This window comes from Protopterus annectens, chromosome 9.part0, assembly GCF_019279795.1.
Source record: "Protopterus annectens isolate FY-2018-M chromosome 9.part0, PAN1.0, whole genome shotgun sequence".
NCBI lineage: Eukaryota > Metazoa > Chordata > Ceratodontiformes > Protopteridae > Protopterus > Protopterus annectens.
Window position 1 is genome coordinate 16,247,369 of NC_056743.1, and position 19,770 is coordinate 16,267,138.

General features: G+C 39.4%; 1 protein-coding gene across 2 annotated transcripts in view; it reads right to left on the reverse strand.

Annotated features, from left to right (window-relative positions):
* Window positions 1-19,770, reverse strand: part of ZNF408 (zinc finger protein 408) — a 301,687-nt gene that overhangs the window by 41,222 nt on the left and 240,695 nt on the right. For both annotated transcript variants that reach the window (XM_044082529.1, XM_044082528.1), the window contains one exon: window positions 5,517-5,725. In XM_044082529.1, coding sequence (XP_043938464.1) covers window positions 5,517-5,725 — 209 coding nt within the window. The remainder of the gene's footprint in view (window positions 1-5,516; window positions 5,726-19,770) is intronic.

Genomic DNA, 19,770 nt, shown 5'->3' on the forward strand with positions numbered 1-19,770 from the left:
GCCATGTAGAAAGCTTTCTGTATAACGGAAGCAACATGGTGGTCAAACGTCAGGTTGCTATCAACCAGGGTGCCCAAATCCCTCAAGCTGAATGCCCAAAAATGCATCATCATCCTCTTTGGGGAGAGTGACGTCCCCATGTATTATCACATTAATAACAATGTCCTAAGCATGCATCAGTCATTTGTTTGAGTGAGAACTTCTTGCAGGACGTCCACATCACTTGGAGAATTGATGACCTCTCCCAGCTTCCAGTCATCTGCAAACTTGTTCAGCCATAGCCCACTGGTTTTGGACTGCACCTCAGAAGAAGTATATCCCTAATAACAGAGGCCCCAAAACCAATCCCTGGAATATGCCATTCATTATGGGTCCACTGCTTGAGGTGGCTTCCCCTATTTTGATTAGGTGGGTTCTATCGGTGAGCCAGTTTGTTACCCATCTGGGAACATAATGATTGATGCTTAGTTGAGAGAGTTTATCTATTATGCCTGAGTGGGGAATAGTGTCAAATGCTTTGGCCAGGTCAAGGTAGGCAGTGTGTATACACTTCCCCTTGTCCACGGCTTTGGCGACTACCACAAAGTCGTCGACTAGATTTAACAGACATGAACTCCCCTTGACAAAGCCAAACTGTGTGGGGTCGAGTGTTTGGAGGTTGTCAATGTCCCTGTTAATGAGGTCCATGATAATCCATTCCATGGCCTTGCAGATCAGGCTAGTTAGGCTGGTGGGTCTATAACTTCCTGGATTGGCGGATGCTCCACCTTTGTGTAAAGGGATGACAGTGGCTGTCTTCGACTCAGCTGGGACAAAACCGGTACTCAAGCTTTGGCTGAACAGGGTACATTTTTATCCAGTGACCAGTTGTGGATTTGTTTTGCTTTGCTGTATTTTGGTTATGGTGGTTTGTTGCTGTCATATATGGCCACGGATCATTCTTATAATATTCCCCATTTTTTTTCGGAAAGAGACAGCTTTGCTCCAGAATTCTTCACAAAGGACTATGGAAAGCTACATTTCACAAATACCTAATGGAACTTCGTTTAATGGTGAGCGTTCTACAAATAATACAGGCGACGTTCCTTTAAGAAAGATGGAAAAGTACATGGGGGACAGACAATGTAGGACTGATAATCCATTTTCTACAGTGGGACAGTCTGCCTCGTTAAATGTTTCAAGGACATTCAAGATTTATGTGATAATTTAGAAAAGTTATTAACGTCTAAGACTAAAGTACATCTGAATATACTATGTCTACAACGTTATTAAGATCTAGATACATCTCCCAGAGGTTTACGTGCGTTCAAAAGCCCTACAACACCTTTTAACACAGCTGATGATGTTGACAAAGTGTTTTCTGATCGGCGAGTAGCAGCAGCCCATCGCTGTGCTATGGAATATTACATTTTACATGATATATTCATGTGTGTAATGAACATTAGCAGAATGAATTGCTTTACGAGAAATGCAACACTGAGGTTTACAATGATGCCTTGATACAGTATAAGTTATTGTTACAAAAAGGTTATAAATTGGGTATTTCACTAAGGAAAATATTGATAAAAAATTAGTGTACAGGGAAGCAAAATTGCATCCTTTTGTTTGCCCAAATTACATAAAAGTATGAATAATCTACCCGGTCGTCCTATTGTGACAGTGTACAGATATTTTCTGAATAACATTGGCCTTTTAATATATAATTATTTAAGGCCATTTGTGGTTAAGTTGAAATCCTATATTCTTTTGATTTTTAAGAACAATATCTGATTTAGTATGGGTCAAGGATATGTACTGGCTTCACCATAGATGTTAAAAGACTTTATACAAGCATTAGGCATGAACATGGTATTAAAGCTTTATTCTATTTTTTAGGAGACAGTCCCTTGTCTCACTATATTGTTGATCTTGTTCAATTTTGTTTATTGAATAATTATTTTTTGTTTAATGAAGTGTTATACCATCAATAACAGGGTACGACAATGAGGGCTTCATTTGCCCCCATGTATGCCAATTTGATGATGGCCATTTTTGAAATGGAATATCTGTATAAGCACAAGTTAATGTGTGATCATGTCATAGGTTATTATATCTACATAGACGACTTAATTTTTGTATGTAAGGGTAAGGATAAAAGAGAGTTTCCACAAGGATTTAGAAAAGAATGAATATGGCCAGAATTTTGATGGCTTACAATATGATCAGGTTAAATTTTTGGACCTAGTTTTAAAAGGCTTAGATAATGGCAGAATTAATACTACTGTTCATAGGAAATTTACAGAGCATAATCATTTCTTGCATGGGTGTAGCTTTCACCCAAGGCATCTTGTAGAATCCTTACCTTATGGGGAATTTTTGCATCTTTACAGAATTTGCAATAATTGGGCAGATTTTTTTTGTGGAATCAGGACAAACTTTTGACATGTTTATAAGCAGAGGTTATGATTGACACATAGTTGATAAAGCGCTACAGAGGGTAGTTTCACAATAGACTAGTGTTACAGGTCCTGAGGCTTGTATTAAATATACAAAACATTTATATAGCAATAATACAAATGGTAAAGTATATTTTGTATCTACTTATAATAATCTTAGTGATGATATAATATTTAAGAACTGCTAGAAATTTTTGATGAGAGATGGTAATTTGATACATATTTTTAATCATAATCCATCTATTTCTTATAAGTGCGGCAGGAATTTAAAAGATTTTTTGTCTCAAGTTTTTTTACTCCCCCTGAAGATGTTAATTAGGAATCCTTTATCATTAGGTACGTTTCCTTGTGATAGCTGTAATGTCTGTTGTAATATAGTGACTTTTTTGATAAAATAAATGGAGTCCGTTTTTCTCCTTTAGGGAAATATTCTTGGGTTACTGAAGGCATTGCTTATGCCTCAAGATGTCCCTGTGATTTATATTACATAGGGGAGAGTAAGAGAAAGTTTAGGACAAGATTGCAGAAACATATTAGGGACAGCAAAAAAAAAATAATAATTTGAAAGTAATATTGCCATGGACTTTAGAAACAAACAGAACAGCAATTTTTCTTTACTACAAAGTTGTATTCTAGAACATCTGTGTACAACTTGGGGAAATGTGTGTTTTAAAAGATAAATTGTTTTATAATCTACTTATATTTTAAAATTTAATACATTGTTGCCTTTAGGCTTAAATTCTGAGATTCATTGGAAGTATTTATTAATTACTTGAGTAACTGATTGTTTAACTGAAATGACTACACAAGGTGTTTTATGTTTGATGAATTTGGATTACTCCTGGAAGGCTGTTTGCTGAAGCGCTAGGGTGTTAATTTTTATTCAGTGGCCAGTTGTGGATTTGCTTTGCTGCTTTTCAGTTGTGGTGGTTTGGTTGAATAGGGTGCCTAATGGTGCTGCAAGTTCATGTGGGATGCAGCCTGGGATGTTATCGGGTCCCATGAAGGCTGTATGTTTTGGGGCAGTGATAATCTGTTCCCTAGAGATAAGGAGAGGGGGGTAGGTAATGGGGACGTCCTGATTTACTGATGGGGTGACGTTTTTGCTGAATCTGTCAGTCAGTAGGTTGGCTATATCTACAGCATTTGTGAATGTGGTGTCCTTGACCACCAGTTCTGAACAGAATCTAGATGTTTCCTTTGAGATTGCAGATATATGTGAAGAAGGCCTTATGATCGTCTCTAGCAGCTGTGGCCAATTTGGACTTGAAGTTGGCTTTAGAGGATTTCACTAGTGCGCTTATTTGCTTGTTCAGGCTAAGGAAAGATTGCTTCCAATTGGGCACCTGCGCTTTCTTGGTCCTGGACAGCAATTTTTTCCTTTCGTTATATAGTTTATTTATTGCAGATGCCCACCAGATAGGTTTACTCTTCCTTGTGGAGGATGCTTTTGTTCTGTCAGGTATTCCTGATGCCACGCATCTATACAAATGCTCATACAGTGCTTTTGTGTAGATCTGGACATTGGTGCCAGTTCCTACAGAGGAGGAGGGGGCTGTGAAGCTGTTTATACCATCCTTCAAGAGGTTGTAATCAGCTTTGGAGAAGCTTTTTTTTTGTTTGACCCTTGCTAGAGCAGAGTCAGGGGAGATGCTGACTTCAAAACTGACTGCTTTATGGTTGAAGCTTACCACGGAGGATGATACTGTAGGGGTGCTGCAGTGGTTACTCATGTTGGTTAATACCAAGTCCAAGATATTATCACCTCTTGTGGGGGGGTATCGACTAGATGTTCCAAGACATTTGCATTGATAAATAAAAAACGAGGAAGCTCTGTGACGAGAAGTGTTTCCAGTCTATGATTGGGTAAATTAAAGTCACCCAGGATTAGGGTAAAGGGTTCAACCTTGACATATTCAAAGAGGTCCAGATAGGTGGAGTGGGCATCTTGAGTCAAATTTGGGGGCCTGTAGCTAGCTATGATTTGAATAGGGGTATTGCCAAAGGTTAACTGCACCTGCAGTGTCTCCTGTGCATCATACTGTTTGACCAGCCTGGAAAACTCCACCTCCTTTGGCTTTGCTGCCCACAGTTTAGGGTCTGAATGTATGACAGGATGAGTAACCACATAAGGCTGGGGTGTTCTCCGCAGCTTTGAACCAGGTTTTTGTGACAAATATCAGCATCTTCCAGAGTTAAGAAAACTTGCAATGAGTGCAGTTTCGTGTTTCGACTCCTAGTGTTTAGCAGCAGGACTTTAATTTGCGTTTTGCGGAAATTTTTATGTCGGTTTTATCAACCTCAGGACTTTTCCTAAAAAAGGCACTATGGGGGAGGCAAGGGCCTTTGCCAGAAGCCTGAAGCCCAACTGAGACAGATACAGGCCATTTCTAGCAAAGCATATATACTGAACACACAACACAGAGCTACGTTGCTACGGATTTTTTTTATAGTACTGAATAACTAGTAGTATGTTGCGTGGACTGCCATACAACAGGGACTATTTCTTTCCTATCCCCATAGTAGCATGATCTCGATTTGGTATATATAAATACCATGAAGTGCAGGGCACTTGTCTCCCCACCCTGCCATAAAGCCATTGGTTTCAGCGGTTTCACTATTGAATGTTTCTACCTTGTGTGGTTAATGTTCTGTCTTTTGATGTTTGAAGCTTTCGATATTATGACTGTATTTCCTACCAAGTCACTGCTTCAGCACTCTATTATGCTATGGTGACAATTTTTACAGAGAAACAAGTCCTAGGTACCCAGAGTCCATTAACATTACAACAAGAAACCTCCATTACCATACTGTACCTTAGAGTCAGTGTATTGGTTGATACAAACTAATTTAGTGTAGGAACAGTTGAAAATGTCGCTGAAATTAATTATGTAATGGGACTGAACACGTGAACCAATAAAAGTGATCTTTTAATGAAATTTTAGTACTGGATTTCACTTTCAAATTCTTAGACATGTCCAATGCTTCCATTTTTCCTGAAGAGTTCCCAGTGTCCAGACAGCCTCAAATGACTACAAACATCACAGTAATAGCCTAACTTTAAAACTGGATAAGCCTCACCTTGTGACATATTTGGGGGGTTAGATTCTGCTGCTGTAGCTGGTAATTCCAATGGTCCCTCTGTTTCCATGCATGCACTCTTCTCACAAGGTACCAAAAGCAGCGGGGTTCCAGGCTCCACAGGCTTACAGACTCTGAAATAGGTTTTACCAGAGAACCGAAAGGATACCAAATTCCCATCTTCTTTACGTCTTGCTTGGTTCACAAAACTAAATTGCATCAGGAAAAAATTAAATCAGAAATTTCATCCAAAAAGAAATAAAGTTGTCACAAAGGAAAAGAGCTTTTCTACTCATTTAGGTAATGGAAACTGTTGCAATTAAAGGCAAGAAAATGCCCAGTGTTTAAGAGAGATGCATGTTCAACAAAGCACACACCTTTCCTGGAGAGTGAGCGAACTCCCCCGAGTAGTACAAGGAGACTTTTGCTCCCAGTGACTGAGATGCATATATGCACAAGCACTCTCCATGATGCAGCATACTAACACTGCCGCTACACCGCTGGCCAAGATTAACGCAAGTTATCTCAGCATGGAGAGGGCATACATCTCACCACTTTATTTAGTTCCTGTTTATTTATTTTGTTAATGGACAGGGTGGACAAGCCTATAAATCCTTGCCAACCATAACCAACATCCATGTCAGAGATGTACATGATTACAAAGATCAATGCTCTGTGTAACAATTCACAGCCACAAATATAACAATCAAGTAAATGTTCAAGACAAACACTGTATTCAATGTGATCAAATAATTAGCACTTTTTTCAGCAGTTCTGGACAGGCAATACTCAATTAAAGGAAATACCATACTCAAACATATACACAGTTAACCTTCAGTACATTTGCACCAGTTTGAGTCAATAACTAAATTCAGATTCTTACAAAGGTATCATCAGTATTTTGACAATTTCAGTTATCCTCTACAGTATGGCTTTAAAATAAATATATTTTGTTAGCAAATATAAAATGACTATACACATGTATTTGGGCTAATGTGTAACTGGTTTCCTTATCTTTTCTGACTGTTAACATCTATTTTGCCATGTGGCCCAAGTCATGCCTGAAAAGGATCTAGGAACCAGTTCACCCACCTGATTAAAAACAAATAACTGTTAAAAACATTATTTACAGACAGAAGACAAACTGCATCTCATGCAATTCTGTTTCTGACATATAAGGGGACTTGATTTCAGGTTACAGCACAATTTTATTATTACCTTTTATTTACTGAAGAGCCATATGTCCTCTATAACATCTGAGCGCCTGTATTTAGAGGATCTGATTGGGTGGTTAAAATCTGTGGGCCAGTGGTGGACAGTATGTCTGGTGTAGTAATATGAATGTAAGGAAATTATCAACAGGGTGGCTGACAGTACTAAGCAGTCAGTAAACTTAACAGAAAATAGTAATGCTCAAAGGGATCGAAGGATGATCTAAATCTGAAAACAAGCAGCATGCAGAAACTGTTTGTTGATAGTGTCGCTGGGGAGAGGCTGCATTTCATTTTGGTCATTAACTGTCCCTTTTGGGCTTCCCATTTGAATGTGCTGGCTAAGTTAGTAACTAAAGTTGCTTTAACATCATGCCCATATGCATTTCTATATGGTACTTAAAAATCAACCACTGTAGTCAAAAACATCACCCAAGTATTTTACTGCTGGACTTAATTCATGGCTTTATTACTGTTAACAGTAATTTTATTACCATGCAATCAGTGCCACAACTTAAGATAATTGGGTACTTCTTTCTGAATGAATCAACTTGTTCTTACAGTTCTCAGAAAGACAACTTGTAACTTAAAGAGTAACTAGCAAGAATTAAGATTAGATCGTTACTGAAGTGTAAGAACAGCACGGGTTCACGGACAAAACTCCACACTACCTCATTCCTCTGTACAGGTATCAAAACCAAATGACACACAGTTACCTGAAAGTTCTCTCGGAGAGTCGACTTTAGAGCCATCTCACCAGGTCCTTTCCCAAACCCTGTTCTTTTCATCAAGGATATTAACATAGTGTAACACAAATTTAAAAGCCTTCTCATATGCAGAAATAGATTAAATGACAGAAGGTCTTTTTTGATACTGATGCATATGGTGTCAGCGATGAAAAAGACATCTGTCAATGGATTTTACTGTCGAGTCCATGTCAAGTCTATCACAGCAGATCCCATTTGATGATATGGCCGCTCCACTTTAAGTAAACTATCTTGTCAAGCAACAGTGCATGGAGATTAGCTATAGATCAGCAGTCCTGAACTAAAAATGGGCAAGTAACTGCAGGCACCGATAGGATCACTGCATGTTTAATGGTCAGGGGCACTACTATTCAAATTAATGACTAGTTTTGCAATAAAAGACACACCTATATTATTAAAGCAGTTAAAAGTACTTTCACTCTAAGTTACAGTCAGCCAGCAACTTATTAGCAAGCTATGTACAGCTCCTAAGGGGACTGTCGTAAAACAGCATGGGATAGGCGGCATGTCTGACTGACCTACAATGTGTGTGTGCGTGTGGGGGGGGCTAAGCACAAAATTTGTATTTCTAGCTGAAGAGCAAGATACTGTTTCTTGCCTCCATTAATGCATACTACTTCATCCTTTTCGTTAAAGGTTTTCTTTTTATATGCACACTATTCTTATCAACATGACCATATTCCTGTAGCTCTGCACCAGCAATTAAGACCTCACATTTAATTAACTTTACAGTCCCACAGTTGCATAATGCAGTCAAACTATTCTACCAGATAATTTATCACACTCCTTAGCCATAGTATCTCTAGCCTCATTCTTCTCAGAGGTTACAGTTTTCACACCCATGAAAGCTTTTAGTGGTTTTCTGGTCAACGGGGCTGAACGGAGACTAGCCCAGTTGATTCAGTTCCATCCCTCCTGGAAGACATATATCTCAAAGGAGACAGAGCCACCTGTAGGTCCTCCTCATTGGTTAACTGTTTCAGCAGGAGAACTGTCCTTTGCACAGCTATCAATTTGGCCACTTCCACTATCCCTTTGTTTGTGGCACGGAGAGTCTGCAGTCACTATCTCACAGTGGTCATTCTGGTAGATGGATCCAAGCACAGCTGCACTCAATGGAAACAAACACTCTCAGCACACACCAAGGATCATTTGTTTCCGTCTCTCTCTGTTTTGGGGAAATATGTACTCAAGCAGATAACTTCATTAAACTGTCAGTGACAGCTACAGTCTTCAGACATTTCATAAAAAAGTTGTGCTACAGAGGCCTGCTGCCATCCACCAATGTGGACCATTAAAGGCAGCAGAGAAAACAGTTTTTATATAGAATTGTTTATTAAATAAAAGCACAAAAAATGCAGGTTCTTCCCAAAATAAAAAGTCCTTTGGCTAAACAAAATATTCACATACAGATGGGTTACAGTCTCTTTCAGCATGTCTATCACTCCCTGTATCTCTCAGTAACTCTTTATTTTGAATTCATGTAACAGGAATGATCTCCAGCTTCCTCATGGGGCTTTGTGCAAGTCATACTTCACTTTTTTCTCTCTCTTATTGATCCACCACTCTGGGCATCAAATCCTCTTCCAAAAAGGCAAAAAACACTCAGCAGCCAATTTGCTCCCTGCTTTTTATGAAACATGCTCTCTATGATGAAGACATTGTCCTGCTTAAAGTGTTTTATTCACAAAAATTCACTATGACAATTGTATCCACACTATTTACGCTCATAGCTATAAATTCTTGATGACTTGCACTTGACCAGTTGAAAAGATCCACCACACTATGTTAAAACATATGCATGAGAAAGTCAAGTGCTTGGAAAACAATTGCTTGGTAGTAGAAATGAAGTGGGAGAACATGTTACAATTACAATTTTGTAAGAATCTTTTCACTTCAAACACCTTATTTTGCCAACATACGTGGTATCTGTACATGTGGACCTCATCCAGTGGTTTGCACAAATGATGGCGATATCAACATCACCAATAAAATAACAAATGTAGTACAAATCATCAACAACTAAAATACAGCACCAAGCTGAAGCAGGTTAATCCAACCAGGTACTAAATAAAGCATGATCTTCAAACTATACCATGGGAGTTAAAAGATTCAGCAAAACCAATCTGCTCCATTGGATACAAACGGCAGAGTACCCGAGGAGTTATAGAAAGACATCAAGTTGTGTTTGGACAAAGCAAGTAGTCTCTTATAAAATTGATAAAGCAAACAAGGTCAAAATAGCTGAATGATGAGACCTTAAACAGTTCTCACAAATGTAGAAAAGCTAAAGCCAGAGAAAAAAGGGAGTCATGGAACTTAGCTGAAACTTTCAGCCTGAAGAAAATGGATATCTCTGAATTATGGTATTAACAAAAAGAGAGTGTGCATACAATGAACTGCCAGAATATTAACAAATCAGTTTGTACAGTTAGAGATAAAACCTAACTATTCTTTGACAATACTTCGAATTTCATACTTTTCACATCCCTGCAAAAAAAACATCAATGGAAAAAGACATCATGCTTAGTATGGTCAAATATCAATATGAGGAACAGCCACAATGCAATGCTCTGATATAATAACTACACCAATGCATGACCTTGCATCAAAGAATAGTCATCTGACAGAGAAACACAGATCAGGACAGTTATTCATACAGTTACCATTGACAGGTGTGTGTGTGTATATACATGCTGTAGACAAATACATAAGCATGTGTGTGTCTGTGCATATAAAAGTCCATGATGAAATTACAGTAAAATGTTGAGGTTTAAAAATTGTAAAACCTGACATTTAAGTATTGTTTTTCCCTTTCCCTAAACTGAAGCAGTCCCAGAGTAGGTTATATAGAGGTGTTGCGGGAGAGGCAAGGCCCCCAACACCACCCTTGGCAAAAGTTTGGGGGGGGGGGGGGGAGTACAGCAACACAAACAAATGTTATGTTTCATGGACACTCACACATGTATATATACCTACATGATGACGTGTGTGTGTGTCTGAATGTATGTATATGTGTAGTAAAAATAAAAAACGTAGACTTCTAAGGATTGTGCAGGCAAACCAGGAGCAACAGTAAAATGCAGTGACCTGAATTCAACGGCACAGTTGAACTATCACTTTTATTTTCTGTCTACAAGAAAACAAAACTTACTGAACTTTCATCTTCAAAATACACTAATTTATTTAATCATAAGATAAAAGTTTTAAAGAATCTGAAAAAAAAAACTTCTGCAATCTAATGGGATGTGAAAAGACCACCACAAGAATTGTATGACATTGCATGGTGATCCAGCTGCCAATGAAAAGGCAGAAAAGGTTAACCAAACTGGCGGTGGTAATATTCAAATCGATCATTTTTGCAGTATTTGCTGTTATGCAATTTAACTTATGCAACTGTACAATGTTCAACACTGGATCACTATTGCCGTAGCCATTACATTACGGGATGACTGCCAAAGTGCAAGAACAAAGCACAGATGGAGAAGGACCAGAGTCCAGAATCCCTTGAAGAACAGCCCTAGCAAAGCCAGCACTCGAAGTAGAACCCAACTTGTAATGTTTGATAAATGTGTGAACTGAAGGTCCAAGTAGCTGCTTTCAGAACAGATGCAGAATCAGATATTTACAAAAAAAAAAACATAGAAGCAGAGTAAGCCTTGACATTCTGAAACAAATCTGTACCATGATTAGAAGAGCAGAACGGAATGCCATGGGAAAACCATTTATAAATGCTTTGTTTGAATACCATCTGTCCCTTCTTCTTACCATCATTGGACCCAAAAAAAAGTTGAGTTGATTTTCTATTTTTTTATTCAGATAACATATCTTTCTGTGGACATCCAGGCCATGAAGAATCCTTTCTTTTAAGCGTCAAGGAAGAAAACTAGAAGGCAAGTTGTTTGATTTAAAAGTAAATTCTGGAGACAACTTTAGGCATAAAGGAAGGGTAGATTCTGAACTTCACTCTGTCCTCATGAAAGATCAAAACAGGCTGAATAGACATGAGTCTGTAATTCAGATACCCATCTGGCAGAATTCACAGCTAGTACCAATGCAGTCTTCCATGTTAAAAAATTTACAGAAGAGCTTGCTGCAGGTTCAAATGGAAAGCATTATTTTTTCCAAAACAAACCAAGTCCCAAGAAGAAGCCATCTTCTTTCTTGGTTGTCAAACATGCAAAACCCCTTTTAGACATTATTTAACTTGGCACAAATATGAAAAGAGGGGGAGCCAAGGGCAGACAGGCTGCAGTTTCCAAAAAATATAAAAAAATATATATTTTTACTAAGTGTATGCAAGACCAAAATTGAGCAATTCACACAGGTACTGGAGAACCAGGAGTGTCCCCACTTGAAATGGGTTCTATTCTCCATTCTGTTAATTCTATTACCAAAAAGAAAATCTGTTTAATTTGGCAAAGTAAGATTTGTCCGCTAGGTTTTCTTGCTTCTTTTAATACTTACTGCATGCCATCAGAAAAAAAGGCGTGCAAGAGAGATAGTCAGCCTGTCAGCCACACAGGTAAGTTGAAATTTTGAATCATAATCAACACCCCCCACATTTTCTACAGTGGCCGGGGCGTTGTTTCAACTGTCACCATCTCTCTCTCTATTCAATGTCACTCTCCTACCTTCTAAGACACTCGTGCCTTACTGTCATAAATCATCTCTTACACAATCCATCCACTTCTTTGCTGGACTCTTGTTACCTCCTGTCTTCTTTTCTGTCCCAAATCTACTTCAGCAGATTGTCTACTGCTTTTCTGCACATGTACCTGAACCACCATAATCTGTTCTTTGGACCATTTCTACAACTGCAGCTACTTTGGCTTCTGCTCTTTTGCCCTCATTTCTTTGTCTGTCCTACAGTGTGCATCCTACCACCCTTCTCAGGTAGTTCACCTCCATTACCTCTGGCTTCCTCATCTGCCCTACCTTTACTGTCCAGGTTTCTGTACCATACAGCAGCACTGGTCATACCACTGTTTTGTACACCTTACTTTTCAGCATCTTTGACATTTTTCTATCATACACTGCCTCTGATAGTCTGTGCCAATTAGCTGCAGTCCCCTCTGATTCTAGCTTTGGCCTCCTCATTCAGACTTCCTTTGTCCTCAACCCCGATACTTGAAAGTGTTAACCTGCTCCATTACTTTCCATTCTGTCTCAATTCTCAGCTTCTTCCGATTCCCCCATTTGTTGCCATTACAACTGCCTTATCTGTACTCAGCTTCATCCTATGTGCCTTCAGTTCTGCATACCATTCCTCTATCTTTGCTGAGGTTATTGCTCATACTCTATATGTAATATTATATTGTCTGCATACAGCAACTCTCTTAATCTGTCCCCTCCAACTTGTGTACTAATGTAGTCCATCACCAGTATGAACACATCCACTAAAACTAGTAAGCTCCGAGACTGAACACTGTTCATATTTGAGTCATCGGGTCTTTGTATATAGCTTGCACCAATTCTATCAATATTTTAGGGATTTTTAACTACTACAGGGCTGTCCATATCAGCTTTCTTGGGACTTTGTCATATGCTTTCTCCAAGTCTAGGAATGCCTAGTTGGATGCTTTCATTTCTAGCGTCTTCTCAAGCAACTGCCTCAATGCACACTTCAGGTCAGTTGTACTGCATCCTGATCTGAATCCAAACTACTCCTCACTCATCTTACTTTCTACTACCTGTGCATTCATTTATCAATCAACCTCTCCAGAACATTCATGCAGTGCGACAGGAATTTGATACTGATGTACTAACCACAAATGTGTATGCCTCCTTTATTACTGAACACTGACACCAGTATGCTTAACTTCTAGTCAGCTGGGATACATCTTTTTCTCAATACTGCTATGAGAACCTTCAGTTGACATTTCTCCCCTATCTCACCCAACATCTTTATCATATCGGTCCTGGACGGACAGTGGAAGTCAGTAAAAGACCCCATATATACATCAAATTTGTGGGTCATATTTGGTTACATGACTGGGCTTACTAAGGCCCTAGTGGTCATTAATCTAGTACACACTTAGGAACCCATCATCTGTGACCTCATCTGAGTGCTTTCCCTGACTTCATTTTCCTTACGGTTGTTCTTACTAATACTCTGGTGGGCTCCTCCTCCTCTTCTTTCATCATAGGCTGCGTCTGGGGCAGTACAACTTCTATAAGTTTTTCTTCTTTCAGAAGCTGCTGAAGTACTCCTTCCATCTGCCTTTGATGTCCTGTGGACTGGTGAGCAGGTTGTTGTTGGCATCCCTTATGGAGTGTCTATTTTATTTATTTATTTTTCGGTCTTCTCCTTGCAGTCTGATGTTTCTTTGTGCCATCTATCGAGTCACTTTCCAAAAGCTGGCACAGTGCCTGCAGTGTCTTGTTCTTTGCTATTGCAACTCCTCTTTTAGCATCTTTGTTACCTGCATTCCTTCCTACCTTGGTCTGTTTTCTATCTTTTACTTTTTCCTGCACACCTTTCTTCTGAGGACTTCCTGGACTTCTGCATTCACCACCAGATTTCCTTATGTACCTTACTTCCATACCTAGCTAGGCCATATATCTGTTCTATACTCCTCACACATGCTGTTTTCAGATGCTGCCATTCCAGCTATTTCCTCTTCGTCTTAAGGTGCTAGAATCCTGAGTAAATCTTTGAACTGTTTTCTCTCTCTCCAGTCAATTTCTAGGTCATTAACCTGGTCTCCGTTGACCTTAGAGCCCTCTCTGACCACTGTCTGCAGTTGAATGTGGCTACCAGTGGCTTATGTTGTGGGCCGACCGTTTTACTTGGAATATTTGCATTCGCTGATTTAACCCCACTGCCCTTTCCTAACTAGAAGGCAGTCAACCAGAGTTGCATGTTGGCCCCACTTCTGACTGTCTCTCTTGGTGACCAATGTGATGGCCACCATCAAGCCATTTACCAGACAGAAGTCTAGAATGGCCTCTCCTTTACTTCTGATGCCCCACTCATGTGAACCCAGCTCCTCGTCATATCGTGTTCTGTCTGTCCCAATATGTTCATTCAGGTCATCCATTACCAACACCAATTCATGTTGTCCTGCTTTGCCTAGTAAGTCCTGCAACTGCTGTCTTTTCCTCACTTAACACAACCGTGCTATGGGGCATAGGATGACATTACAAATACTACCGTATCAACAGGCTGGAGTCTGACTGTCATGAGTCTTGTCACCAATTCTGATGCCATCCCTCACCATCTTCCTCACCACCATTCCCACATCATTTCTAACCTCTGTCTCCTCCTTCGAAGACGACTCTGGATCCAAAGCTACGTAGCTTTGCTGCACTGCCTTTCCATCTGGTCTCCTAGATATGTCCAGCCTCCTCCTTACCATCATGTCATCCACTTCCAACCTCTGTCCTGTCAGTGAATCTACACTGAATGTAGCAATTTTTAGTTCATGTTTGGCATACTGATCGGTTTCGTTTCCAGGTTTCATTCAACAGTGTTATCCCAGGTAATCCAAACTGAACACTGGCCAGCCAGTAGCTTATTGACCCAGGGCTGCTGGGCTTTATAGCAAGTACACACTGGCCAATAGAAGCACATACACCCCTCCTACCATTAGCATGGATCCCTGGCATAGGTCAGAGTAGCCCAGGTCCTCAAACCACTTATCACTGGCAAATACCCATACCCATTTGGCAACATTAGTCAACACAACTAGATTATCTAGAGCAATATATTTACACCATTGAGTGGCTAGCCATGCCACAGCATGCTGTCTGTGATCCCTGTTCTCCTATTCTGAGGATACTGCGCACCACAACAGATGCCCTAAGTGGTCGGTCTATACAACTCTCTCCCCATAGGGCATCATCTAAAGTCTGTGTACTTCCCACAGCTCCATTCTTGTGCGAGTATGAGATGGAAACACTCAACATGTTTTTGAGAGGTGGGAGGAACCCCACAGAGACACAAGGAGAACATGCAAACTCCATACAGGCTTTTTAAGTAACAAAAAATGTTTTTCAAGTCAACTGGTCTTGTGTCAGCGCTTACCATTAATATGGCAAATTACGCTCTACAATATTATATTGAATACTTGTTACATTAGTGTCTGGATGTATCTACAGCCTTTGATGTGCTGAACAGAGAAGCAAGACTTTTAACTTTGAATATGCTACGTTTCATATAGTATCTGAATTGTACATGCTTATTCTCACAAATGCATGCATATATTTATCTGTCAGTGGAGCGACTCCTCAAAATCTTCTTCAAAATAATGTCAGTAAACACAATTGTCCTCTTACCAAGTATTTTCTTTAAGAATGCATTCCTTTGTCAAGAAAATTAAGGAGAAGTTAGTAATGGGTTTAAATCAAAATTCTTAATTTCTGCTTGTGGCATTTTCTTCCATGAAAGCTAAATTTATTTCATTTATTTACCAGGAAAGACTGACTGTAACAGATGCCCTTTTACAGAGAAGGTCTGTGGGGAAAAGCTCCAAGGTAACAAACTTAATGCAATCAACATTTACAATAACAAATTTTATAATTTCAGTGAACATATAACACAGTAGTCAGTATAATAAAATCTGACATTCAGAAACATTAATATACAAGCACTGTATTGAGAATTTATAGATACAAGAGTGAGTGGTGTTTGGTGGGTAGGAGTAATTTAAGAAATACAATAAAGTGAGGTATTAGGATAAGCAAGTTTAAGTGCTAATGTAGAATTAGGGATGGAATAATAGTTTGGTTCTGCTATTTAGAGCAGGTATAGTAGTTTACGTACTACAAGTAAAGTGAGGTATTAGAGAGGGATAAGAAAGTTAAGTGATTCGGTACTTTAAAGGGGGGTATAAGAAGGTGATGATGGACATTACAAGAAACTATGCCCCAGATGAGGAAGAAGGACAAAGCCAGGAGGAAGAGAGTAAGTCTTTTAGTAATGGTTTGAAAAGATAAAGGAGTGAGATGCACCTGATTGATATTCCAAGTTCTAGCTACATTATTGGTATACAGGCTGACCCCAGCAGCCCTTTGCAGTTTGAGAAAGGTAAGCAGTTATTTATCATTTGACTGAAGCGGATGGTTTGATAAACAGAAGTGGAGTAAAGGGATAATTGCTGGGCAGGCAAATGTGGGATACACGATTTTGTGGGTTAAGATGAGCTGGATGTGAGACAGGTGGGGAGGAATTCCAAGCCAGTTAAGTGTTTTTAGTACTAAACAGTGGTGAATATGGTATTTTTTTTTTTTTTTGCAAGGAAATCTGACAACTTTTTTTGTAGCATAGTTCAAGTAAAACTAAGTGAGGCTTGTAGGTAGGTTATGATCGGGGCTCCATAAAGGAGAAAAGAGATAAGGGTAATAGGCATGTGGTGGTTAGACTTACTTTGGCAGAATCTGTAAGGAATTTATTCACTCTCTGAAAGATACCTAGTTTTTGATGTTGTTGTGGACATGTAAATCACATTAAAGATGGTCATTGATTGTCAGGTCAAGTAGTTTTGTATGGGAGGTAACTTCAACCATGGTATTATTTAAGAAAGAAATTTTATTTTATTTTTTTAATGGAAATGGAATTTTGGAAAAAAAGAGAAGTAATTTATGGTTTTTGATGTGTTTAGTAGCAGGTGATCATCCAGTAGCCAACTTTCAACAGGGTTACAGGTTTCTTGAGTAATTCTCTGAAGATGTATTAGGTCACTTGAAAAGCATAATAGAGTAGAATCATCAGCATATTGTATGAGGAAGGCTTGCTGACAGGATTTACGTGGATGTTATATATGTATTGAAAGGAAGGAGGGGAAAAAAGCTAGAAAGCCACTTTGTTAAACCATAGTAGTGTGGACTGTGATAGCCCTAGGGAAGACAGCTGACCGAGACATTTTTAGTGAGATTAGATCAAAAGCTTTAGAGATATCAAGGAATACAGAGGAAATGAGTTTGCCTTTGTCTCTGGCTTTGTTACCAGTGTCTGTGAAGGTTAATAAGGCCGTGGTACTGCTATGGGTGGGTCTAAAACCATGATGTGTGGGAGTCAGGAGATTTTCCTGAAGAATGTGTTCAAGTAGTTTGCGAATGCATTTCACCACAAGTTTTGACAAAGGGGATAATATAGCAAAAGGTCTGAACTGGTTATATCAGATGAGGTTCCTATGAAGGGGAATGAAGATAAAAAGAGAGAAAACTAAAGATACTGAAAAGCTGTAGTCTATACTCTCACAGGGGAAACTCAATTATATCACAGCTTTAGAAAGTTGGGATGAATCAAAGAGCCACTGTCTTGTGTCAGCAAGTTAATTCTACAAGGAAGTGTTTGGTAACTGCCCCTGGCCAGCTGCATGAGAAGGGAGAACCAGTGTTGTCCTGGCCAAAATGGGGTCACCAGTAAAACCTTTCGCAAGTCCCTTCTAACCTTTTGAAGTCATTTGGAAATGAAAGGAAAGGGGAAAGACATAGAGAAGTATCCCATTTCAGGAGACTGAGAACCAAGAATGAATTTGTCGTGCAGGCCTTTTTGCAAGGTGTCCTAGAACAGAAATGTTTCAGTTACCTGTTTAGATGGGATGCAAACAGATCTTTTTGGGGAGTTTCCCCACTGGTGAACTATCTGCAGGAAGACGTCAGGTGTACAGCCACTGAGGAGGGTCTTATCCTGGAACTGCTCAATGAGTCTGCTACATGTTCTGCTCTCACAGGATGCAAGTTACCTGTAGGATTAAGTTATCCTGAAGTGCTATGTCCCATGCAATCACAGCTACTCTGCAAAGGGCATATTTTTATTTTACTTATTTATTTTACATTTGTTTACCAGGAAAGTCCAACTGGACACAGGTCCATTTTCAGTGGAGGCCTGGACAGAAAAGTTCCAAAAGATGCATTACATAAACTAAACACACAATAAAGTATAAATTCAGAAACATATAAGGTGACATTAATAAATTCAAACAACTGAATCAAAGTTTAAAGCACATAGATATTTTTTAGGCTAAAAACATGCTTTGGTAATAGGTACATAATTATCAGGATAAACACATGCATTGGTACTAGGTCCTTGATCTATACAATATATATCTACAGTAGTGACATTCACTAGGCATTCTTTAGGTATAATCTGAATAAGTCTTACCAGGGAACTGGCATCGCAACAGTACCCACACTTCAATGCATTTTTATGTCTTAACCTGGGGAGTAGCAGGAGCATAGCCAGTTCTTAGAATACTGTTTTTTTAGGAGCCTTTTGAATTGTGTGGTAGAGGTATTAGAAGTTATATGGCTAGACAGAGTATTCCAGACTCTTGCAATAGTGCAACCAAAGAGAGTTACCAGCATCATTCCTATATTTGCTGACATTTATGAGGTTCTGGGTTGGTAGAGCTTATGGGTCTAGCAGTAATATAGGGTTGAATTAGATCCTGGAGTGCAGGAGTTTTGTCAGGAAGGTAGTATAACTTGCGTGCTGCTGACAACTGACTGAGTAGCAGTAGTTTAGGGAGCTCAAGCCAGTTAAGCTGCTTAAGGGATAGACAGTGATGTGATCTGTATGAGGCTTCAGTAGCAAACTTGGCAATCTTGTTTTAGCAAGATTCCATTTTGTTTAAATCAGCCTGGTGGAGATTAGTCAGGATTGGGGAGGCATACAGGAGGATGGATAAGAGAGGAGTCCTTGGTATTGTGGTTTTGGTGTGTCTAGTGAAAGTGTTTGTTCCTGTAAAGGAGCCCAAGCTTTTTGTTTACTTCCTTGACGGTTTGAGCTATGTGGATGTTGAATCACAGGTTGTCAATTCATACACCTAGCAGTTTAGTGTGTATGGTTGGACTGATCTGGATATTATCTTTAGAAGTTACGCAAAAATTGTTGGGGGGGGCCTCCCTGGGCTAAAAATAATAAGTTTTGTTTTTTTGGGATTAAGAATGAGTTTGGCGTTGGTGTACTATGCTTCGGCTAAGGTAAAGTTATTTTGGGTTAGGGTATGCAGTTCTTTTGTAGTAGGAGCGGCACATATAAGGGTGGTGTCATCAGCATACTGTAGTACTGAGGCAGCGAGTGTGGAGGAAGAGAACTGGTTGGTAAAAAGAGAGCAAAGCAGTGGGCCAAGGATGGAGCCTTGAGGGACAACTAAGGATACTGATAACAGAGAGAACATTTGGTTTGGCCGTGGGACTGCTTGTTGACAGCCTGATAAGTAGCTGCTGAACCATGAGCTAGAGGAGGGGCTAATGTTTATGGTGGCTAGGCTTTTGAGAAGAATATTCTGGTTAACCATGTCAAAAGTTTTTGATAGGTCTAAGATC